Genomic DNA, 25,510 nt, shown 5'->3' with positions numbered 1-25,510 from the left:
AAGTCCCAAAATGTGCATGCATCCTTCACAAAAATAATCCATCCGGTAGCGGTCGACGCGCGTTCACGGAGATGGATGCTGGCGTATGATGTAGGACGTAGCGTAGGAAGCGTCGTGACGTAGAACGAACGTAGAGTTTTGTTTTGCTCTGCTCTCTGGCTGCGCTGTCACATTCGTTCTACGTCATGACGCTTCCTACGCTACGTCCTACATCATACGCCAGCATCCATCTCCGTGAACGCGCGTCGACCGCTACCGGATGGATTATTTTTGTGAAGGATGCATGCACATTTTGGGACTTGAAGGAGGTGGACCCCATTGCTTCACATTATAACCACTGAAAGATCCAAGACATTTTCTAAAATAACTGAAAATGTGTTCGTCTGAAAAAAGATTGACATATGCATCTCGAACGGCTTGAGGGTGAGTAAATCATGGGTTTAATATCATTTTTGGATGAACTATCCCTTTAATCTCTTTTCGACTGAAGAAAGAAAGACATGAACATCTTGGATGACGTGGGGGCGAGTAAACTATCAGGAAATTTTAATTCTGAAGTGAACTGATCCTTTAGTGTTGAGGAAGCACAGTCATACTAACTCCTTTTTACCAAACCCTAAACCTCATATTGCTCCGTCTGTGTAGATACATCATTGTGGTGGAGCACGACTTGAGTGTGTTGGATTACCTGTCAGACTTCATCTGCTGTCTGTATGGCGTTCCCAGCGCCTATGGTGTGGTGACCATGCCCTTCAGCGTCCGAGAAGGTACGAGCCGCTCGAAAACATGCATGTGATGCTCAGAAGTGTGTGTGTGTTTTGAAACGGTCCCTGCGGGTCCTTAAAGTCTTACATTTAGTATCAAATTTGAGGTTATTAAAGTCTTTAACTCCCCCTGTGGTGAAAATCCAGCATTTAATGTTGTGTATGTCTATGTGGTGTTTTTAATATTCTTAAAGACAATCCATGTGTAAATTCATAAGTCGACACCATTGCTGAGTGTTTTCTTCTTAAAACTGCAGTGAACCAAAGACAGTCTCAAAAACACGCTTTGAAATCGCTGGTGTTTCTGACGTCACAAACTACCTTGTAACCAATCAGGGGTGCGTTTCCCGAAAGCATCGTTGGCCAACTATGGTCGTAAGTTCATCGCAATGTCCATTGAACTCTGTTGGTAACGACGGAACTTGCTACCATAGTTGGCCAACGATGCTTTCGGGAAACGCACCCCTGATCAACGTGTGATCGAGCTTTAGCAGATCATTAACAGTGAACTAGCAGAGGAGTCTCGAGAGAAGCAGGTTATCATGTATATTTTTCTGTTGATTTGAAAAATCGTGTACATTTGGCAATATAGCGGGTGAATTATGTATATGAGAGTTGTCTCATAAATGATGGAAAAATGTATATTTTGACTATAACAGGGGTCCCACGGGTCCTTGAAATCCTCCTCGAAATTTGTGAATCTGAAGAAAAAAAGTCAAGGTCCTGGAAAGATTTTGAAAAACACACACAGATACAAGTCCTTGAAAGTGCTTGAATTTATTTTGTGCAAGAAGTTTTCTGGGAAAAAAATCCATATTATTCCCTCTTGTCCGCTAATGTGTTATTTGGTCAACGCTTCGTGGCCTTTGCGTACTAGCTTGCTAGATTTACGCTAGTTACTTGCATCTATGCGTTACATCAAGTGTTTCCCGCGTGAGGCACTTTGTGTTGTACGTTGCCGTGACGTTCACACGCGCAAAACTGTAACAATGTATCTTACAAGGTAACGCTGTAACCTTGCTCTCACTTGAAATGTGTCCCCACATTAATCCCTTGAATTTGAGGGTATTGGACCTGGAAAGTCCATTTTTAAAGTTGAATTTGAAGTTAAGCAAGGTGTGGGAACCCTGCTATAATATTCTCCTCTTTTTATTTATTTCAGGAATCAATATTTTCCTGGATGGCTTCGTGCCGACAGAGAACCTGCGCTTTAGAGAGACGTCTCTGGTGTTTAAAGTGGCTGAGACGGCGGCGGAGGAGGAGGTGAAGAAGATGTGTCGTTACCAGTATCCCAACATGAAGAAGTGCATGGGAGAGTTCTCGCTCACCATCACCGAAGGAGAGTTCACCGACTCCGAGATCATGGTCATGCTCGGAGAGAACGGTGAGAGGAGACGCTTGGCCACTTCTTTATGATAGAAATATTACAGCCGCTGTAATTTCTTGAACGGGAACATGTGGACATCAAAACAAACTCAGAGGGTTTAGACATTTATTCTGAAATCGCGATGAACAGTTCACACATTTAGAGACATATTGATGAATTCTCCTGTGTTGGCACAGGTTTATAAATGATTTACCTTACAAATCTGATTAAATGGTGCACATTGCATTCCCAGATGTGTTTATAACATTATAATGGTTGATGTGGAGCAGCATTTACTGTGTCTGAGCCGCTCTGAAACACACCTGATGACATGCATGTAAATAAAGTACATGTATATTAAACACACACGTCATACATTTATTTAATTGAATCACAGCGTTTGTGAACTCACCATAGCATCATCTATGCTATAGTATGGTCTTTAAATGGTTTTAATACTTAGAAAACGCTCTAATAATGCGGTTCATGGATTCTCGTCTGTGAAATGTGTGTGTGTGTGTATTTTGCTGGTTACTCGACACGGGTAAATTGCAATCGTCGAGGAATCGTGACAGCCCTAATTGTTTATCATGCATAAATACCCTTTCTTTGTGTATATGAAAGAATTTACACGACTTGCTGTAATTTGCGAGCAAGTTTAGGCATCTTTAGCAGGACACACCAGCTAGCATCCCATAAACATCCCAAAAATACTTGTACTGGAGACACAAACACAAACAAATCAATACTTTATTATTATCTTTGAATCCTGCGTAGTGCACCTTTAAAGGAAGTGATTATTGTGATTGTATTATTTTCCACTAAACGAGTTTTCCTGTTTCAGGAACTGGGAAAACCACGTTCATCAGGATGCTTGCAGGAGGCCTCAAACCAGATGGAGGAGGTGAACATTAATATTCAGCATATTTCAGCTAATTGAAAATTATATTATTCGTTTTTAACCTTTTTTTATTTTATTTATTTTTTACTAAATTTATTTAATTGGTTTTTAATATTTCTACTAGATTGTATTAGATTTTTGGTTTTTAATCAAGTTTATCCAATTTAGTTTCAAAATATTTTAGGAAAAATGGATCTTGAATATATCAGTCCAGTATCTCTATTTTATTACACTGTGCTGGTTTAAGTTCTATTGTGAAATTATTTTTTTGCTAACTTTTCTTTTTTAATAATTACATTTTAGAGTTTTTATTCAAAGCAAATTTTCAAAAGCTTTATAGTTTTTAAAGTGCTATTTTATAGTATTTATGTTACTTGCCATTAGAATAGCCAAAGCATCTGTCATGGTGTCAAAAACATTTTTTTCTTTATTCTGTTATTAATGCAAATATTAATTACTAGAGTCTAATGGAGCTAAAATACACATTTATATATGATTTTTTTTTTTTTTTTTTGGGACATTTGGGAATTTTCATCCCACAGGAATAGCAAATCGACACACAAACAGGCTGATTTATTCATGCCAACACACATTTTTAAATGCCTTTTAGTGGTATGTGAGTGTCTGTTGTGTTTCTCAGGCGATGTGCCCATCCTGAATGTCAGCTACAAACCACAGAAGATCAGCCCCAAGTTTAAAGTGAGTTTGAACATTGTGAGTGTTGAGCTGTAAACTATAGGTCACACTGCAGGAATCCTCACTCTCTGTGTGTGTGTGTGTGTGTGTGTGTGTGTGTGTGTGTGTGTTTCAGGGCAGCGTGCGAGCCCTGCTGCACGATAAGATCAGAGACGCGTACACACACCCTCAGTTCGTCACTGACGTCATGAAGCCCATGCAGATCGAAAGCATCATCGACCAAGACGTGAGTAGACCAGGCTTATGCTACTCAGGATTAGAGCCCGACCGATATGGATTTTTGGGCGCCGATGCCGATACCGATAAAAAAAAGCCAGATACCGATATATCGGCCGATATTATTTGTGTGTATATTATAATACAGTAGCAATATTATTTATGTGTATTATAGTACAGTAAGTTTGGACACACTTTCCAATTGGTGTGTACAAACTTTTGATGGGTACTGTATATATAGAATACACAGTATAAACAGAATAAATATATAAACGTTTTGCAATGATCACTCAAATGTGGTGATCAAACACTTGTGTGACAAAGATATGTAATGGAGGCAGGGTGAATGATAGAATGAGAATTTGAGCTGTAACCAAACTAGTTTGCATTGCATTTTATATTATATTATATTCTAAATACTCTTCTATTTTTAATCTTAATTTAGTGGAGGAAGAACTCAGATCTTTTTAGTAAAGTAAAATTAATAATATCATAATGAAAACGTTTATAATTACATATGTACAGTAGTTTTATACTATTTTAAATAAGTAGTAAGCAAAATGTACTAAACGTGAAACTAGGCTACAGGGCTGGACCCGAATATTCGTTCGGTGGGTTAGTATTCGATTTGAAAATTTGACATTCGAATATTTGTTGTTGTTTTTTTTTTCACATCTGGGATCCCCCGCGAAACGGTTCTCATTCGCGCTTGAATAAGGCCGGCGACACACTGACTGCGTGGCATGGCCGTTTTTATTTCGGCTCCCATGTTAACAGGTTGGAGTTTGCACACTGCCTGCGTGAGACACGCGTCTCTCAGGCGCGGCTCGAGCCACGCGGAAAACGCGTGCATGCCAGAAATAGAACCGACGCGCAAGTCTTCTCTGGCAAGAGCGCAGAACAGCGGAGTTTGTATGGACCAAAGTGCATGCCTGAGCTTGTGTTTTGGATTAAGCTGCTGTTGCTTTGACATTGTGGAAAATAGAATAATAGAAACAAAATGTATTAGACTTTTTACCCGTTATTATCAATCTAAATTAATCTCGTTTTTTAATTTAACTTAATTTCGTTTTTCTTTATTTAAATTTCGTTTAATTTCTTTATTTAAATTTCGTTTAATTTCTTTATTTAAATTTCGTTTTTCTTTATTTTAATTTCGTTTAATTTCTTTATTTAAATTTCGTTTAATTTCTTTATTTAAATTTCGTTTAATTTCTTTATTTAAATTTCGTTTTTCTTTATTTAAATTTCGTTTAATTTATTTAAATTTCGTTTAATTTCTTTATTTAAATTTCGTTTAATTTCTTTATTTAAATTTCATTTTTCTTTATTTAAATTTAGTTTTTCTTTATTTAAATCTACCCTTTACTGTGTCAGTAATTTTGTTAGTCAGAAAAATATTAGACTACCTTAAAAGTATTGCTTAATTTAACAGACATGTGTGTGCGTTTTATATCACTAACAGTGTCCGTTCTCGGACGCGTTCTCTGCCCGCGTGAGGTGCGCGCTTCCTGCTCGCGCTGTTCTGTAGTTTACTAAAAGTGTATTAATTCTGAACGTGTCGCGTCTCCATCTGGCTACTTTTAATGCAAAATGGCCCTATATAAAGTGTTATAATTACATAAATTATTGGAATATTGCTTTATGTTGTAACGTAGCAGAATGAGCTTTAACACTGTGTCTACACCAGACGCGGCCGTTATTTTTTTGCCACTTTTGCCAGTTCTTTGTAACAGCTTTTAGGTGCTTTATTGGCAGCGCCATTCTTACATAAATCACTGCACACTGCATTTTTTTAAATATTAATTTATCGGCCGTTATAAATGCCGATACCGATAGTTAGGAAAATGCCTAATATCGGCCGATAATATCGGCCTGCCGATATATCGGTCGGGCTCTACTCAGGATCCATCTCAAATATTGCATTCTTTGATATCTTGAAGTGTCCTGTATGTACATGTATTTAATTTTTACCTTCCAATTGCTTGGAGCAACAACCTAAACAATCTGGTGTAGCTTGTCTTTTTCTTTCCTCAGACATACATACACATAACAAGACTACTAATTTGAATAATATATTTACAGTTTTTATTTTTATTTGGAGATTTGCTAATTTGTGCTTTTTGTCAATTTTAATTATGTATATTATATATACTTCAACTTTTTAGTGTATTTTGAAAGTTTTTAAAAAAAAATAAGTTTTTGCACAGATGAATAGATTGACAGGTCACACTGCTGTGGTCTGTGTGTGTGCAGGTCCAGAATCTGTCTGGTGGTGAGCTCCAGCGAGTCGCTCTCGCGCTGTGTTTAGGAAAGCCTGCGGATGTGTATCTGATCGACGAGCCCTCGGCATATCTGGACTCTGAGCAGCGTCTGATGGCCGCCAGAGTCATCAAACGGTAACATACACAACACCCTCACGGCCGATTTTGTCTTTTTATGTGGTTTATGCTTATTTTCATGTATTCGTGTCTGTCTGTCAATTTTTTTTCTTTCTTTTTTTATTGTAGAAATACATATATACAAAATACACATATCGACCAAAAAAACTAAACACAGATAAACAACAATATAAAAATAGATGAGGAGAAAAAAAAAAAGGAAGACCTTATTATTTGAAAAATGTGACCCTGGACCACAAAACCAGTCACATGGGTCAATTTTTTTAAAATGAGATGTATACGTCATCTGAAAGCTGAATAGATAAGCGTTCCACTGATGTATGGTTTGGTAGGATATCACAATGTTTGGCCGAGATACAACTATTGAAAATCTGGAATCTGAGGGGGCAAAAAAAAAAAAACATTGAGAAAATCTCCTTTAAAGTTGTTCATTTATGTTGGCGATTGTGCTGCATTCACTCACAAAAATATATTTTTATATACATATATTTATGGTAAGAAATGTACAAAATATCTTCATGGAACATGATCTTTACTTAATATCCTCATGATTTTTGGCATAAAAGAAAAATCGATAATTTGGACCCATACAAATATTGCCACAAATATACCCGTGCGACTTGTGACTGGTTTTGTGATCTGGTTTCATGTCTCACATATATGTCCTTAGGGTGTGTTGAGTGTTTTAATATATTCAGTAATTTAACATCTTTTACCCTTTCTCTCGTCCCCTCTTATCCGTGTCTTTCATTGCCTGGCAGATTCATCCTTCACGCCAAAAAGACGGCATTCGTGGTGGAGCACGACTTCATCATGGCCACGTATCTGGCGGACCGAGTCATTGTCTTTGACGGAATTCCCTCCAGAAGCACGAACGCCAATGCGTACGTACTCTACTCGCATCGATGATGTGTTTGTAATTGCCGACTCCTTTGCATGACTTGCCATAAATTGAAACCTTTATCAGGGATCGTACAAGGTGCTCAAAGTACTTGAATGTGACTCGAATTTGACATTTAAGTCCTGGAAAAACATTGAAAACAGCCATATTTACAAAGAGGTGCTTAAAAAGTGCTTGACTTATTTAAATACAAAATATATATATTTTTTTTTTATTATTTTTTTTTTATTTTTTTATATATTTTTTTTTAACACATAAGCAAAAAAACTTTTCACGCAAAATTAACCCATCAGACATTTTCTCCATACGAAGTACGCCAACATTATAATATAAAATATTATTAATTGAACAATAATACCCATTATAAACGTTGTATTTAATATATTATTAAATACGTTGTAAGTTGTATTTTGGACACCTTATATCTGTAATTTGAGTTTAAAAAATCCTCAAAAAATATTAGAGATATTGTTTGATAAGTGCGATCTCTGATTGTAGTCCTTGAAATACCAAAAAAAAGGTAGTACTTGATAAGTCCTTGAATTTATTTATACAGTATCTGTACGAACCCTGCTTTATGTATAATGCATTACAGGTATTCATAATATACATTGTAATGCATTATATATTTTAATAAATTATTTTGCCCAAAATTAAAATGCATTATAATATGCAGATTCCTTGTTACATCAGAAATTGGTTTTGTCATGTGATATAATGCATTATGCTTTCTAAAGGTGCAACATTAAATAAGTATTATATGGTATCAAAACTGTGGTTACAATTATTCATTAGATCATACATTAAAATGTGCATTACAAGGTAGATTAATGCACAATAAATACTTTTTACCAAAACATTTTCAATGGATAGGAAATACATTTTCAAAATGAATCAGATATTGCACACTCTTTGAACATGTTATTGATTGATTATGATTATGCAACTAATGTCAATGTTGAAATGTGTTTCTCATCAGTCCACAGAACCTGTTGGCCGGCATGAATAAGTTTTTATCTCAGCTGGAGATCACGTTCAGGAGAGACCCAAACAACTTCAGACCAAGAATTAACAAACTCAATTCCATTAAGGTAAACGTGCATTTTAAAACGACACTTTATCGATTAAACTGGCAGATTGTTACATTTAACCCACAATTAATTCACGTATAAACTGTTACTTCATTATCAAGTGTTGATGGCAATTCAGCTCCACAGTGATAAACATGAAAATAATGATGCAAACTAATTTAAATTCTACAGAAGACTTTATTCAGCTCAAGTCAGTTCAGTAACTGTAAAGTTCAATCATGAAACAAGTTCAATTCAGTTTGTTTTGATTTAATTTGATAGTGCAAGTGCAAAACGATAATATTACTAAATGTGACCCTGGACCACATGAGTAAATTTTTTTAAATTTAGATTTAAACATCACATGAAAGCTGAATAAATATGCTTTCCATTGATGTATGGATGTATTAGATAAAAATATTTTATTTTTTCTCAATACTTTCCATTGATGTATTAGATAAAAATATCTACACATTAAGAAAATCATGTTCGTGATTGTGCTGTTCACTCACAAAAATAAATGTTTTATATTTACGGTAGGAAATTTACTAAATATCTTCATGGAACATGATCTTTACTTAATATCCTAATGATTTTTGGCAGAAAAGAAAAATCTATAATTTTGACCGATAAAATGTATTGTTGGCTATTGCCACAAATATACCCGTGCGACTCATGACTGGTTTTGTGATCCAGGGTTACAAATATAGTCTTTTAAACCCCAGTACTGATTGTTTTAATAATGTTTTGCTGTAATATTAGTATCAGTGCTTCAAAATTAACTTAAACGTGATTGTTTCGAAGCTTCTCAAAGCGTGTTTTGAAAGCGCCCATCACTACCTTGAAGGTCCTTAGTCTTGTGTCTTTGTACCTGTTCATTAAAACCCCTTTTTCTTTTATCGTTTTAAAGGATGTGGAACAAAAGAAGAGTGGAAACTACTTCTTCTTGGACGACTGAAGATCCCATTTCATCAAATGTAGCCGCTCAGTATGACATCAAACCGGCAAACGCTGGCACTGCGGACTTACATGTTTGACTGAATTACCACCACCGTCACACTGCCCATCGGGTCCATTACACACACACGGTTCTGCTCTCTCCTCTCGTCATTGGTGCGATTCAACAAACAAGACAACGTGTCTTTTATGAGATGAAAGCCAAGCTTGTGATGTCTTGCCAAAGAGAGGAGAGGACATGATTCGAGAATGAAACCTGGAAAATATGTATGTTTCTGGGTTGAATTACTGTTATCAATAAGTTCTTTCTGGTCATAAAGTGGTGTGAACGGCTTTACACACGGCAAACATGCAACTGTATATTTTGAATAAAATATTTTAATCATGTTACACAATGTGTTGCATCATATTAACCAGATTTCAACCAGATTTGGCTTTTGAGTTCAGCAGTCGTGTGAAGATGCAACAGGCTGAAATTAAAACCAGCTAGACACAATTTGATGTCTCAGTAATATTGGGTGACACGTCTGTGCAGTGAGATTGTTTACGAATAAACTGACTTTAAATGGAAAGACCACAATGGAGAAAGATGTTCTTTGGCTTGTATTTGTTGTTTATTTGGTGTCAAAACTACATTTACTTCACCTTTTTTTAAAGAACTGCAACTAAAAACTGAAAAATCACAACTCGACAAAAAAAAAGTTCTTTTGAATTAGAAAATTTGTTAATTTTGTTAAACTACATCAATCATCTTTTAAAGAACTACAACTAAAAATTGACTTCAAATGCAAAGATCACAACTAAAAAAAAGATGTTCTTTTGACTGTTTATTTGGTGTCAAGACTACATTTACTTCACCTTTTTGTTTTAAGAATTGCAACTAAAAACTGACTTCAAATGGAAAATCACAACAACAAAAAAAAGTTATTTGAATTTGATTATTTGGTGTCACTACAACCTTTTAAAGGAAATATAACTAAAAACTTGATTTCTGATGTGAAATCACAACTCAAATAAAAAAAAAAGTTATTTGAAGTTGACAATTTAATTGTTTATTTGGCGTCAAAACCACATAGGGTGAATTCAGGTTTATTGGGACATCAATGGCAAAAAGTGTCAAGTTGCAACTAAAAACTTGATGTAAAGATTACAAAAGAGAATCTTTTGAATTTCCTTCAATAGATCTTACTAAGAGAACACACTAAAACTGACATGAAAACAAGACAGGAATATAATTACATCTGGTCAAATATATATGAAAAGATAAATTCCTTGGAGGGAATTGCAACTGATAAATGGAAAGACGACAACCGAGAAAGATCTTGTTAGGCGTTTATTTGGTGTTAAACAACATCTTTGGATCAGAAATGTATTAATTTATTTAGAGGCATCAACGTTCATCTGGAAGAGGTTGAAAGTGCACGATAAAGACGTGGTCAAAGGAAACCAATTATATTGAAATCCCCCCAAAATACACAAGTAAAACATGACAAAAAGGCACTTTGCTGTGTCGGGTGAGATGCTACACCATTATACGCTTTGCAGCACAAGTTGAATCTTTTACAAGCTTTTTAGGAAAAATCGAATTTTTAAGACAGTCAAAAAAAAAAAAAAAAACATGCTAAAAGATGTAGAACATTCTTGACATACAACTTTAAATTAAAAAATATTGGAAGGAAAACTTTAATAATCAAATTCACATAGATCTGAGACATTTATACATTCAAACCAATATAATGGTATGATTATGTTTTTTCCCTTTTAATGTGCATGTAGGGGAAGTGCATTCAGCTCAACAAGAAGTCCAAAAAAAATAAAAAATTACTAGATTATTTATTAGATTTTATTACAACATCTATGCAAACAAACATTTCCACTAGGCTTTTGTTAAATCAAAACATTAAACCGAGTTGCTTTACTTTTAAACAAGAATGTGTGTGGGGAGAAAGACAGAAAACCATTAAAAACATTGGATATATTACTAATCAATAATGTACCAAAAGCCACCCAAAAATACAAACAAATTTTGTGTATCTGACATCATTGTAAACCAAAAACAAGTGTATATCCAGCATTTAAGCATCACTGATATGGCAACTGCATCCCGACCCTTGGCCCTGGGCCTCGTCTCCCATAATGTCTATAGGACGACTGGTCATCCGGTCTACCTCGACTGGAGTAATCTTTCCGGGCCCGGTGACTCCGACCTCGATATCCACCTCTATCATCTTGGCCACGTCTTCCTCCACCTCTATAGGACTGGCTATAGAAGGAATGGCCGGTTCTGAGATCCACACTGGGAATCTCCATCTCTTCAACTGACCAATTGTCATCAGGAGAATACGCGTGGAGGAGGCGGGAAGGATCTTCAGCAAATTGTCCAGCGTGGAGGTTCTTTGCGTAGACTCCCCCAAGTCTTCCTAAGTTCCCATTGGCTAGAGAGGCCAATCCCGTCATGTCTCCTTGCATTTGGCTGAGCTGGAAAGGTTGTACAACAGGACAAGCTCCGGGATAGTGTTGAGGTTGCATTGTGGCAATTGAAACGGGAATATCGACCGGCTTGTAATCACCACCACTCAACTGAGGTTGGGTTCCTGGAAAGCCAGTGATCTTATGCATGGACCCATACTGGGGATTCATATTCATAGGTCTCTGGCCATTTTCTTGACCTCTATCCAATGTGGGATGAACAAATGGAAAGACATCCATCCGACCATGAGGAACATGGTTTAAGGCTTCATGAGGCATCGGTGGAGGTGGGATATGATGGTACCCAACAGATGAAGGCGAATACATCTGATTCCCATGAGGTGGACAGGGTTGTGATGAAAACTGCATTTGAGGGGAAGCTGGGTAATTCCCAGCATAGGCACTTTGGACAGAAGAAGTTGACCAGGGCATTGGTATTCTTGGTGGGACCTGCATCGGAAGGGATTGAGGATGATCACTGTACCCTCCCACCTCTATGGGACCAACAGGACCACTACCAACTGGTTCCGGTGCAACGGGAGCATGGCTCTCCAATGAGGAGTCAGGGACTGAGCTCAAATTCTGAGGAGGAGAAGGGTTTTCTGGTTGCCATGAAGTCATTGTGGGATTTGCGGGAGAGTCAGAGGAAGGAGGAGGCGGCCCTCTGAGCTGCATCTGATAGGCTTGGTTAAGTGGACCCAGATAAATGATGGGAGGAAACATCGGCTGAGAGTATGCCTGAGGACATTGGGAGTATGTGAATACACTTCTATGTAATTCCATAAATAGTGATAGCCATTAATGAAGCCATTAAAGAAGCAACAAATGCAAAGAAGAAGTGTACCTTGACACCGAGGTTGAAGAAGAACTTGAGGACATTGATATCTGAAATAGTACAGAAAGCATTTCTAAGATTAAAAATCTAATTTCTAAGATTAAAAATTGCCATTTAGCCTTGAATAATGAGCAACTGAGAGGATATTGTAGTCAATTCAATGGCTTTTACAGGTTTTACATGTCAGATCTCTGGGGTTTTCATTACCTTGTGGAAGGTCGTCTCCTTTTTGGGAAAGGGAAAAGGAAGGCAGGGGTTCCAGCTCTCCTTTCTCATTCAGGGGGAATCCTGGATAAACTGGGTCCTGGAGGAGCTGAGACCATTGGAGATGAGGATAGGGGATTTGTTGGGGTTGGGATGGGGGGTCAGGAGCAGGGGCTACACCTGGCGGACAAGAGATGCTCTGTGAGAACTTGGTTGATTTACTAGGAAGTCAACATTTGTAACCAGATTTACTTGATGCATGTCATGTCTAAAGGTCCTTGCACACGGAATTCAAAATGTTCACACGTTAAAAAATAAATACCTCACATTGTGTCAATCATGTTTACACACAAATCTTTCATCCGTCATAATTTTTTTGAGATCGGGTTCAATTTTGAGCATTTTTCACATGCGTAGCAAGTATTTTAAAAGGTATTTTGACAATTCAGAGCCACCATACAAGCGAACGCCAAAATTCAGTTCTGGTTCACGGAAATTATTTGTCTTCTTTTTAATATGTGGCTCCAGTATCACCAGCAAAGTATCAAACTGAGCCACTGACATCCTGAATTAAATGTAGAATCGCTCAGGATAATCCCGCAGCGAACTCTCCTTCCTCTCTACCCAATCTCAGGACTGGATGGACCCAACATTTCCTCTTTCTTTTTCTCTTTTTAAGAAAAGAGAGAGGACAACAAAATCATCCTCGATGCTTGAAGACTCCATTTTGTATTGTTTTGCGATTTTTTTCTTAAAGTATTAATACGCATCGAACTCTAGGTTTCTGTGATTGACAAATTTTTAGGATGATGAATACAAAAAAACCAAGCGGCAACCTTTCAGGTCTCTCTCTTGAATCCAAAACGGAAGTGACTTAAACTGCAATTCATCGACTGGCCACTAGAGACAGGCTCCAAAAGAGAGTCAATCCCATAGACCCCCATGTTAAAATGCCCAACTTTACAGCAGAAAAAAATACGTTTACATATTTACGGGCCATAATTTAACAACAAATGATCGTTGCGACGGAAGCGAATCAATCAAAACTAACTTTAGCTGGAAAATAACTTTATTAAAGAACCGCTATAAAGCCAAAACAATCTCTGTTACCTACAATTAAACATTTATCTCTGTAAAGCTGCTTTGAAACAATCTACATTGTTAAAAGCGCTATATAAATGAAGATGACTTGACTTGACTTTACAGTCTGGTGTAAAAAAGGGGTTTTGGTCCATATAGCTAATTTTGCCCTTCATGAAAACTGTGAGGGAGGTGAATTTTTTTATAACTTATCCGTTTAAATTATATTACGCCTTAAAGTTCTGCATAATTAAGGGCGTGGCCACTTGAGTGACAGGTGGATTGCTGCTGCTGTCACTACTAGCCGTTTGTCTGCTGTCTGTTAGCGTCACGTGACCTCTGCTAATCCGCCTCACTGCCCATTTGCAGTTTATCACAACACCAAGATGGCGACGGCCGGCTCTGCCCACTTTGGGCTTCAAAATTGCTCTTTAGAGGACACTACGTCCATATTTTTCTACAGACTATGGAAATTTCTCAGTATGCAAGGACCTTAAGTCTTACTCAGACAAAACTTACCAGAGGAAGGTATGGCCGATGTTTCACAGGGTTGTGGATCTGATGCATTGCATGAGGACTGAGGTAAGTCTGGAAGTGGAGCATGGGCAGGACCAGAGGAAGGGGAGATTGAGGGGAGAGAAGCTTGGGAAAGAGGGATTGGTGTCATAGTGGTATGAGGATCTACAGTCTTTTGGGCAATTGGTGGACCACTTCTTCCATCAATGGGAAGGGTCGTAGAAGGCGGTTCTGGGGCATCTAGTATACGGGCAGCTGCCGGAGCTTGGCTAGAAACAGGTATTGCAGAGGCAGGTAAGAGGGGTGGATTGGAAATAAAAGTGGTTTGAATGGACGGGGTGGATTCAACAGGGGCATCTGGGATTGAGCCACAAGATGCCAGAGTTGTTTGAGTTGGGATAGCAGCAGGTACTTGGACGGTGATCATCGGAGATGCAACCAAGTTAATCTGAGATGGTGCTTGACTGGGGTGGGAAATATGCTCAGATGTGGGGAGCACTGGGGCAGTTTGCAATGAGGGTTGGGACGGTTTCAATGCAGGGGCAGATTGAATAGATGTAAGGGTGGGAACTGAGACTGCTGCCACTGATGTGGGCTGTGAAGGGGCTAAAGTGGACGCCAACTGACTGTTGTAAGGGGTTCGAGCATGGCTATTCTTTGGCTGAATAGGGGTCTTTGCCTCAAGAGAGGATTTATCAAGACCAGGGGCAGTAGCAGATGACGTCTGAGATGAAGACGGGACTGTTTTGGGGCCAGAGAAGATAACAGCAGGATGTGGAGATGGAGAGACAGGCATGGGTTTCTCTTGTAATTTCTCTTTTATTGTTGGAGAAGATCTCTGCACTGGTTCCTCAGAAACCCTTATCTAGAACACAATATAAACCAGCAACTTGTAAGGACAAATAATTTAGATTAACATGGAAGGGACAAGATATGTTGCTTGTTTTGTTGCCATACACCTGGATATGGTGATTACAACACTTTCTAGTATACTTGGTTATCTCTCGGTTAAAAAAAGACATAAGTTGAGTACCAAATGACGCACTACACACTATGCACTTATATACTCAACTTTGTAGTGTATGAATTTTATAAGGTTATTTTGTCATTCAGCATCAGAGCCTGATTCCCCCCACAATTTATTCTACAAAACAGAGTAATGCAAATTGATATGCAATTAAGTGTGCAAATTGGGAGCACCTGTCAACAGTTTAAACAAAGCCATAATAAATAGTCCTGAATCAGCAGTTATCCACGTAAATGACTCAATGCAACTCACCCCAGGTTTTTCTTCAGTGGTGCTCTTCTGTCTCTGTACAGGCCTCTGGGATGTTTCTGAAAGCCGAAATACCAAATTAACTTCAGGATAATAATTTCATATATAAATAAAAATATGATCAGCCATGTTAGCAATATCAAGGCAATGCAATATTTTTTAAAGTGACTGTCCATTGTGCTGTATGTTTAAGCTTATGTATAAATATACATTATAAAGAAGCAAATATTTGTTGTTATGTATATTATACTTGCTTTTTTATAATGTATATTTAGAATATGTATCATTTAGAGGCCTAGAATTTCTTCAGCCTGGCAATTTTGTTTAACCTGTATATAAAGGGGGCGGAGCTTCACCTGTCTCTGAAACACACTCCTTCTGTTCCTTCTTCCGAGAGCCTCTCCTTTCCCCTCCTTTCTTCACAACCTCACCAGCAGTGGCCTAAATTCAGAGGAAACTATTATAGCACAAATATATGCATTTGTATCTTTGTCATTAGGTGAAGTACTTTACACAAGTACTGTACTGGAGTACTAAAGCACAGAACTGACTTGAGCTGAATAAAGGCACTACTGAGGTTTTTAGAGCTTCTTTAAAGCAGAATTAAGATGATCTCATATTTTATGAAGTTTGCATAATTGATTCTGTTATTTTCTTATAACTGTGAAGCTGCTTTGAAACAATATGTATTGAATAAAGCGTATATATAAATAAATTTACTTTGCGAAAAACTTTGAGAGATAAAATCAGGGTGAATGAAATATGACCCTAATTAACTTTCTTAATAAATGTCTCTATTTGTGAATGCATATTATTAAAAAAAGTTGTGTTGACGATAATGGAATCAAAACGAATAATCGTGATTAATCGCATCTAACATATATATACACACACACACACATATTATATAAACACAAACTTTTGTGTTAGATGCGATTTATCGATTTGACAGCACAATAACAATGTTTTTTTCTGCTGGCATAACCACAGTCATGGGGCGTGGAAAAACCAACAATATCATAGCAATAATATCACCATGCACCGGAAAAACCAAGTCCCACCAAATATTATTCATTATCATTATCATGTTTCACCTCACACTATAGAAGGTAAATGTGTTTGCAAGAGCTGCACCGTTTGAGGGCTTGTTCCGAGCGAGGGAAAGTTGTGCTCGTCTTTGTGAAGAAGCTCCAACACGACGCTCTCCTCTTCCTCCTCTGGAAGAACACACACAGGACTGCTGCGCTGATCAGATCGTCTGCAAACACAGACCAGCGAGAATGTCAAAGTTTACACAAATCAAGTGTCTTTAGAAGCCTCTTTCTGCACTAAATGAGCAGTGTTGGGGGTATCATTACACAAATTTACTTTTTGCTGCTGACCTTCAATGATCTAATTAAACCATACAAATAAGCAAAAATTACTTTAGATTAGATTTAGAAATAAGAGTGTTGAGCATCCTTCTCCTGTATCCTATTGTTCTTTGTTTTTCAATAACAACAAAAAAGTTTTTTTTTTTAATAATAATAATTTGTTACATTATGTAACAAATTATTATTATTATTATTATTATTATTATTATTAAAAATATAACTTTTTTTGTTGTTAGGGTTAACAAACAAGCTCAGCCCAGCTAAGAAAAAGTAACGCAAAAGTAATGTAACGGATTACTTTTCATAAAAACTTGTTTTTATGATTACTTTTTTTGGGAGTAATGCAATATTTTAATGCATTACTTTTAAAAGTAACTTTCCCCAACACTGAAAATGAGACACAAAATGCAGGTGTTAAAAAGAAACATTTTTAAAAATATGTGATATTTTTAACTACAGGCCAGTGAAGCGCACCTGAACTTGTTGCGTCCTCCCGCCGGCTCATCCGGGAAGGTTTGCGGAGGCCAGGAGTGTTGCTTATTAACTCGGCCACTGGACGCTGACTGAAGCGGGGCTTTGTTTGACCTCCGACCTCCTCTGCTCTCCCATTCTGCATTGAGAAACCCAGACAGTGAGTGTGTGTGAGTTGACGCCATTCACGTGTGTTTTTGATCTGGAGAGATCGTACCGGAGGGCGTCTGCGCGCCGTTGTTCGGTACGCTGTGTCTTTTGCTCTTGTCGGACACCGTCTGCCATGTCTGAGGCTCTTCAGATGGAAGACGCAAACTCAACAACGGCACGGTTTGTCTAAACAAACACACACACAAGGTAATCAAAATACGGGGTGATTAAAAGATGAACATTGTATATATTGTTTATAATATACAATTTTCATTTGGTATTTTAGGGCTAAGAATATACATTTTAAGTAAAACAATTTGTTTTTGTCTGTTCATATAAAAATATAATAAAAGCAACTAAATGTTTTTATCAAGGAATTCCCATGGTATTGCCTGTTGATCAATGCAAATAAATAAAAAAATAATCATTTTACTAATTTAAAAATAATTTTATAACGATACAAAGAGCAATCTATATCTATCTATCTATCTATCTATCCATACATACATATATATATATATATATATATATACACGCATACCCATATAAACATAAATATATATAATATAATATATATATATAATCTCCCTGCACTAGATAAGGCAGTTAAAATTCACAGCACATTAAAAACTAAATCAGACTCAAGATGTATGGAATTGAATACTACTGTACTGCTATAATATATACTGCATATTTTATTTTATTTTAAATAGTGTGCTCTGGTTGTACACTGCACATTCACAGTCCATGCCCAGTATACATACTGCATACTCCTCTTTCTAAAACAGTGGGAAGTGAGCCATTCTGAGCTTACCCAGAAGTCTCTGAAAACACCTTCACACATATATAGAGATGAATATAAAACACGTACGGTCTGTTGAGTTCCTCAATAAACACAGTGACTGGCCCATTGTCAGGACTGACTTCCTGAACGTAAGCGTTATAGAAGCGATTGCTGCCACTCAGCTGCACCTGAGGAAGACAGAGGACACGAAATCAAGACAGCTCTGAAGATAACAACACATTTGATGTATAGATATGTATTTCATATGTAAAATGTTTCACAAGGTGTTTTAAACAAAAAACATGCAGTGACTAAGTTAAAAAAAATACAAATAACAATTAAAATGCACAAAAGTATATATTAAAACAACATAACAGTAATAAATTAATAAAAACAAAAGCAGGGAAATGTATAATAAATTATAAAAAAATAAATAATAACAGCATATACATAAACTTTTGGGTCAGTAAGATGTTTTGTTTGTTTTTTAAAGAAATTAATACTTTTATTCAGCAAAAGTGACAGTAAAGACATTTATAATGTTACAAAAGATTCTATTTCAAATAAATGCTGTTCTTTTGAACTTTCTATTCTCAAAGAATCATGGAAAAGAAACTGTATCATGGTATTTTTTTAACATTGATAATAATCATAAATGTTTCTTGAGCATCAAATCATCATATTAGAATGATTTCTGAAGGATCATGTGACACTGAAGACTGGAGTAATGATGCTGAAAATTCAGCTTTGATCACAGGAATAAATTACACTTTACAATATATTCATTTAGAAAACAGTAATTTTAAATTGTAATAATATTTCACAATTTTCACTGTACTTTTGATCAGTAGTTTGATCCCCACTCCAAACTTTTAAATGGTGTGAACCTGTATAAATCAAATGCAAATGCTTAAAACGTCAACACACGCACTGCTAACCTTGCACTTGTCTCCGATAGCGTATTGCATTCCTGCGGCAATGCAGAAATCTCGCTGCTGTTGAACTAAACAACGCACATAGTGATTAAAAATATTAATATAAATCATTCAATCAAGATACTAACTAAATAAAAAAAGAAAAAAAAAAAAAAGATAATGTACTTCGTTTAGAGCGGAGCCACACGTCATACTCCACGTTCCTGTAGAGGGCGGGGTTTAGGGACTTTTGTGCCTTAGCGGACAGATGGCCACGCCCCCTTCCTCGAGACTGGCCCCTCCCACGACCCTGAAGCACAGATAGACTCGTTACCACAATATTTCATCCTACAAAGTCAGAGTGCCATCTAATACACTGAAATTTCAATCTTCAAGAGATAAGAAATCACCCTCTGCGGCGGTCTGACGTTCATCACATTGGTCGTCTTTTCTCTGCTTTCACTGGACCTAACAAGACCAAATACACACACACACACCAACATGTTTAATAAAACTAGTTATGAAATTGTATTTGCAATGTATTTAACCTCTGTTGATACATATTTCCAAGTGAAGCAGATCATAATGTAGGGCAGGACTTGATTATATAAATTGGAAATTACTGGATCATAAAACAAAAGCTGTGTTTCCATCCAAAGCTGTGAATTTAACTAATGTGCAAAATTGGAATATTGCATAAAACATTTGCAAATAAAGCACCGTTTCCATCCCATGTGTTCAAGGGAATAAAATCGTCACTTTCTGGGAAATTGGCGCAAAATATCTGTAATAAAAATGGAAGTTGCTGCGATTGAGGAGGAAACAGTGGCTCTTTTAACCTCCATCATAAATGAGGAAGTGCAATAAACGTTCGGATGCTGGTGTTTGTGAATGCAATCACGTGAGACGCTTCTGGAGGGAATTAAACCAAATCATTCTGATGACAGACTTTGACTCAGGCGTTTCAGAGCCACCAAAATAACATTTGAGATGCTGTGATGTGATTGGTCCACTGGTTAGTCCAGTTATCCAATCACAGCCTCTGTTGAGGGAAAGTCACGTCAGTTTTTGTTGCGCATCGAGGGAATTATTTGGTAAATCGTAGTTTATGCACTTCGGATTAAAAAATTATCCACTTCGCATTCGTTTTTGTATGCACATTGAAAGAATTTATATAAATCATGGCGTTTCCATTCAGTGTTTTTTTGCGGTATCACCAAATTCACATAAAAAAAATAGCTGGATGAAAATTTTTAGTTGTTTCTCAGAAATTTTTACCACAGTAATAGACCCCAACCCATTGATAGCTATATTTGGGGTTCTTACGGAAAAGGTTAAACTCACAGGTTTAGAGATGGATAATATTGCACTTTGCACACTGTTGGCTAGACAACTTATACTAACTAGTTCATTGGAAGCTGCCATCTCCTCCAACCTTCCATCAGTGGGTTTTTTTACCTACTTTTTGCCCTCAAAGGGGTGGATGGAAACGTATCTAATGATATATTATAAGCCTATAGATAAGAAACCAGCCCAATATGGCATCGTCCGCTCTTTAACAACTTGCAAAAACTATAATCACATTGTCCAAAAGATGCTGCGACAGAAAAAGTGTCATGCAAACATGCGAATACGAACCAGAACTCGTCTTCCTCCAGGTCAGACTCTTCACTGCTCTTGCATTCTTCTGAGTCGAGTTTCTCTCGTCCTCTTCCTCCTTTCATACACGACCCTAAAACGCTGCGCTCAACGCCACACACTCGATCATACAGCAGCTCGTACAGGATCGCTAGAGAGAAAGAGACGGTTCGTTTCTGACACTGAAAGCATATCGCACCATTGATTCACTGAATAAAGAAGAAGCACTCACACTGACAAACAGCAGCACTTTTCTCAAAAGATTGTGGGTAAACACTGTCATAATGGTTTCCATTGAGGAAGCACAGTCGCACCTGACAGAGAAAGAGAGAGAGAGAGATTTATTTCAGTGTTACGGCCATAATTAAAAAATAAATAATCTTGCATGAATGCAAGTCTGCACCTTATCAGGGAAGCCGTTCTCTGTGATGTTCACGGGTGGTTGATCAGGCACCTGGAAAATGATGAAATCATGTCTGGAAGAAATAAACATTACACCATCAGAGATAGTAAACAAACTATTTATACTTTGTTAATAAAAAAAAAATACACTTTAATCTTTTGATATTAAAAGTAAAGCGGCTATTGTTGTGACTCTATAAAGCGGCGTTCACCCTGACAGCAATATTTTGTGAACAGAAGTCATTTGATTTCAATGCAATGTGAGGTTGTCGAGCAATGCAACAAAGTTGAGAATTGATTCACTTTATGCAAATGAGCAAAGCGGTGGATACCAATGGACACTGAAGTTAAAGGTATAGTGGAGGATTTTCCCAAATTTTAGAAAAGAACCGCCCTCTCCACTTGAAAAAATGCACATGCGCAACACTCTACCTGCTCCCGAGAGCATGCACAAGCCTAGTTCTCCTCGTGCACGCTCTGTTTACAAGTTGCTGTCGGCATGGCTCATACAAGCCTACTTTCCAAAAGAAGATTTGCCCTTTTCCACTATGTCAGAACATTTCAGCGTGACACTTTTTACCATTTGGTCATAAGGCTACTTTAGACAAATTGAGATGTTTACCGTGTCTGCGCGGTGCGTGACTTGTGCCAGGGCTAGCATCGCTAATCATAGCTTACATTAACTTTTACTAGCAGTGATTTTAAATGGATTTCTCCAAATAGCATGCCAAACTTTACCTGTCGAGTAGAAACTTCGCGACTGAGGCATCAGTGGGAAGCCCAACCTGTGCTTTTAGTGCACGCCAGCGTGTGAAATATTCTCCCAAAAACATTCTGGTCTTGTTTCTTTCTTCAGAGGCCTTTCTCTTCTTGTCATACAATTCGTAGACACTTTTTCTTTTGCGACCCTCAGACATTTTTATATTTTCATATCAGGCAAAGTTTCAAAGCTCAAAGTGCAGATAAATAGAGAAAGAATCGACTCTGAACTACTGAAACGAGACGTCAGCAAATCCAGTCTCTCTTCCTGTTCGAACCCATGTAGGTTTGTAACAAATTTGTCCGAATCCACTTTTGCTAGTTTAACGACGGGAAAAATGGTCGGCGCTCCCGGTGCATGGTCTAAAAGTGTTGTCCCTATTCTCTTAATGAGGAATGGGTGTGTTTTGGGATTTACGTGCGTTAAACCAATCAGAGTCTCATCTCCCATTCCCTTTAAATGCCAGTTGCGCTCGCGCCATGGCAGATTCGCCATTTACATGACGGAATTCGATAGTGGAAAGACGAAGTCGTCTCCAGAGCGCAAACGGATCTGCTCGTGCGCGAGGTTAAAGTGCGCAAGCAGAACATCTACGGGACAAGCCGGATTCACCATATCTTTATGTACACAATAATAATCTTCTACATTGTAATCCTTTTATTTTAAATATTTGGCATGTTTGTGTGCTGCTGTGCGTCCCTGTGTGTGTAATATGCAGAGTGTGTGTGTTTAATAAGCAGAGTGTACACGCGTTGTGGACCCGCCTATAGGCGCACATTACTAACACGCTCTTTAAATAAAAATAAAAATATTGCGCCATTGACTTTAGACCAGGTTTAAGTTGGTCAATGGCTCAGTCTATTTCTGTTGCCTCAAAATAGCAACGCACCAACAATGCGCCTGAACACACCTCATTGTCTTTGGTTTCTGACACGCACTGTAAGCGGTAGACCAATCACAACAGACTGAGCCATCTGACCAATCAGAGCGGAGTAGACCAATCACAACAGACTGAGCCATCGGACCAATCAGAGCGGAGTAGACCAATCACAACAGACTGAGCCATCGGACCAATCAGAGCAGAGAAGACCAATCACAACAGATTGGGCCATCTGACCAATCAGAGCGGAGTAGACCAATCACAACAGACTGAGCCATCTGACCAATCAGAGCAGAGTAGACCAATCACAACAGACTGAGCCATCTGACCAATCAGAGCAGAGTAGACCAATCACAACAGACTGAGCCATCTGACCAATCAGAGCAGAGTAGACCAATCACAACAGACTGAGCCATCTGACCAATCAGAGCAGAGTAGACCAATCACAACAGACTGAGCCATCTGACCAATCAGAGCAGAGTATGTTCACGGAAAGGTAGGGTTTAGAGAAACTGAAACTTTTATCAAAAGGTTTCAGACACGGTGAGAAAAGAGCTGATACTGCAGTGTACATATATTTTAAGAAAATTAAAGTTTTTTTGTTGTTGTTGTTTTTTACCTTAGATGCATGTAAACCTGTTAAAGGAAACTCCAAAACAAAATCCTTTAAAATAGCATAATAGGGGCACTTAAAGAGAAATTCATGTTACTGATCTATTTCATAGTTTTATATGATTTGTCTTGGCTCACATGCAGGAAAGTCATTTAAAAAAAATGATACATGGAAAACTAGATCAGAGATCGCTTGCATTCCTTGAATTCATGCATTGATAATCTTGTTCATCATATGATACATTTTGCACTGCTGCGATTTACAGTTTACAGGAAACACTTTCCCCTCCATTTATACTAGCAACAAGAAAACATTGTCAAATGAGACATGTTATAAATCCCATTTTGAGCAAATGAGCATAATGCACAACTAGCCATTCACTGTCAGTGAACAAGACATCATCACAGTTGATGTGAGCAAATGTGCAGTTAAAAGACATAAGGAAATGTAATATTCTCACTTATAGAGCTCAGCCAAAACGGTGATCTCCACCTGTCCAACCCAGCTCTAAACGGATGGAGGAATAAAGAGAAAGAGTGTTAGAAATGTCTACATTTTAACATTAAGAGTGTGTGAAATCACAACCAAGTCCAATGTTTTTATAAGAAACTAAAGCACTTCTGATAAGAGCGTCGGCCTGAATGTACAAAGTTTTGTTGTTACCTGAGGATCCCGTAAATTCTCCAGGTACGTCTCAAAATCGCCTTCGATAAACTACCACACACATTGAGAAACAACAAAGACAAGTTTAACACAACAGGTCAGAGGTCAACTGACACTTCTGATGTGTTTACAATGGAATGTAAATATATGAATATAAAATGTATTTTTAGTCTCACCAGCTCATAGTTAGATCTGTTCTGTTTCAGATAATTCACACAGGCCGCACGCACTTTTGTGTGTAAACCCTGGCAGTGCAACACCTGTCAATCAAACACACACACACCTGTCAGATACTAAGAAAAGATGTCGGCCAGAGTCAAACACATTCAGTTTATTATACTTCATCATTCAGCTTTCATAACCTGGAATAACAGGTTTATCAAAACACAAAGCACTGAATTCATTCATTCAGCAAACTTCATGAGTGATGATTCAGCATACTTTATCTCAACTGTATCATGGAGTCCATTATATATATTTTTTATGCATTAACACCATTAATAATTCAATATGAATAATATTACTATTATACAATAGTCTCTCGACATATCCTTAAGTTTATCTACCAAATAATCAATATCCTATAAGGTTAAATAAAACTACATAATAACTTCGTATATTCGTTTATATGTTGAAAATGTATGTTTACATTTAGTAAGAATAAAGAAATTAGTAATTATAGTGAGGCACCTGATCAGGTAGTAATGATAATTAAATAATTTGTGTCCTGCAGGAATTTAAGAACCTGTACAATATCTTTTAAAAAATGAACATTTAATAAACCCTTCATATCAAACTTAATGGTAAATTAAGCAAACCGATAATATCTAACGAAACTTGAATTAATATAAATTAGATACTCAATTCATACCGTTTAGATTAAATAAGTAATCGTTCATTTAAATATGATTAAGCACTTAATTGTAAGCAGAAATAAACCACACCCATGTTGTTATTATTATTAGTGCATGTTAGCATAAACTGCTAGTGTGCTAAAGCTAATTAGCTTCAGATAAACTAAAAAGTGATTTTGACAAACCGTAGAAACTACAAACCGTGACATTTAGTTCACATGTGCTATGATAACAGGGACGTAAGTTTTACTTCAGTGACTTTGAGTGACATTTTAGACATTTTAAGCACTCGGTGACACACATTTAAGGCGTATTAGGGACGTTTTAAGTCTATTTGAATTTGTTGGCTGTGTTT

At 37.3% G+C, this 25,510-nt stretch overlaps 3 protein-coding genes across 3 annotated transcripts in view; 2 read left to right on the top strand and 1 right to left on the bottom strand.

Moving 5' to 3' along the window:
• The window catches only part of abce1 (ATP-binding cassette, sub-family E (OABP), member 1), a 28,593-nt gene extending 18,748 nt beyond the window's left edge, over positions 1–9,845 (top strand). The window contains exons 10-18 of the mRNA XM_084098312.1: positions 646–767; positions 1,927–2,148; positions 2,975–3,034; positions 3,672–3,730; positions 3,843–3,953; positions 6,200–6,342; positions 7,107–7,229; positions 8,226–8,337; positions 9,227–9,845. Coding sequence (XP_083954438.1) covers positions 646–767; positions 1,927–2,148; positions 2,975–3,034; positions 3,672–3,730; positions 3,843–3,953; positions 6,200–6,342; positions 7,107–7,229; positions 8,226–8,337; positions 9,227–9,274 — 1,000 coding nt within the window. The 3' untranslated portion in view covers positions 9,275–9,845. The remainder of the gene's footprint in view (positions 1–645; positions 768–1,926; positions 2,149–2,974; positions 3,035–3,671; positions 3,731–3,842; positions 3,954–6,199; positions 6,343–7,106; positions 7,230–8,225; positions 8,338–9,226) is intronic.
• Positions 1–25,510, top strand: part of LOC311072984 (uncharacterized protein) — a 1,552,487-nt gene that overhangs the window by 387,947 nt on the left and 1,139,030 nt on the right. The window lies entirely within an intron of this gene.
• Positions 10,594–25,510, bottom strand: part of otud4 (OTU deubiquitinase 4) — a gene marked incomplete at its 5' end in the record, with an annotated part of 15,137 nt that continues 220 nt past the window's right edge. The window contains 19 exons of the mRNA XM_084098297.1: positions 10,594–12,480; positions 12,587–12,627; positions 12,785–12,961; positions 14,381–15,242; positions 15,657–15,712; positions 16,010–16,094; positions 16,788–16,911; positions 17,501–17,636; positions 17,715–17,833; positions 18,519–18,619; positions 19,370–19,434; positions 19,532–19,655; positions 19,756–19,813; positions 20,984–21,134; positions 21,216–21,297; positions 21,387–21,459; positions 24,099–24,145; positions 24,302–24,352; positions 24,478–24,561. Of these exons, the coding sequence (XP_083954423.1) occupies positions 11,356–12,480; positions 12,587–12,627; positions 12,785–12,961; positions 14,381–15,242; positions 15,657–15,712; positions 16,010–16,094; positions 16,788–16,911; positions 17,501–17,636; positions 17,715–17,833; positions 18,519–18,619; positions 19,370–19,434; positions 19,532–19,655; positions 19,756–19,813; positions 20,984–21,134; positions 21,216–21,297; positions 21,387–21,459; positions 24,099–24,145; positions 24,302–24,352; positions 24,478–24,561 (3,561 nt within the window). The 3' untranslated portion in view covers positions 10,594–11,355. The remainder of the gene's footprint in view (positions 12,481–12,586; positions 12,628–12,784; positions 12,962–14,380; positions 15,243–15,656; positions 15,713–16,009; positions 16,095–16,787; positions 16,912–17,500; positions 17,637–17,714; positions 17,834–18,518; positions 18,620–19,369; positions 19,435–19,531; positions 19,656–19,755; positions 19,814–20,983; positions 21,135–21,215; positions 21,298–21,386; positions 21,460–24,098; positions 24,146–24,301; positions 24,353–24,477; positions 24,562–25,510) is intronic.

Source organism: Abramis brama (assembly GCF_963993115.1).
Source record: "Abramis brama genome assembly, chromosome: 22".
NCBI lineage: Eukaryota > Metazoa > Chordata > Actinopteri > Cypriniformes > Leuciscidae > Abramis > Abramis brama.
This window is presented reverse-complemented; position numbering and strand designations above follow the sequence as displayed.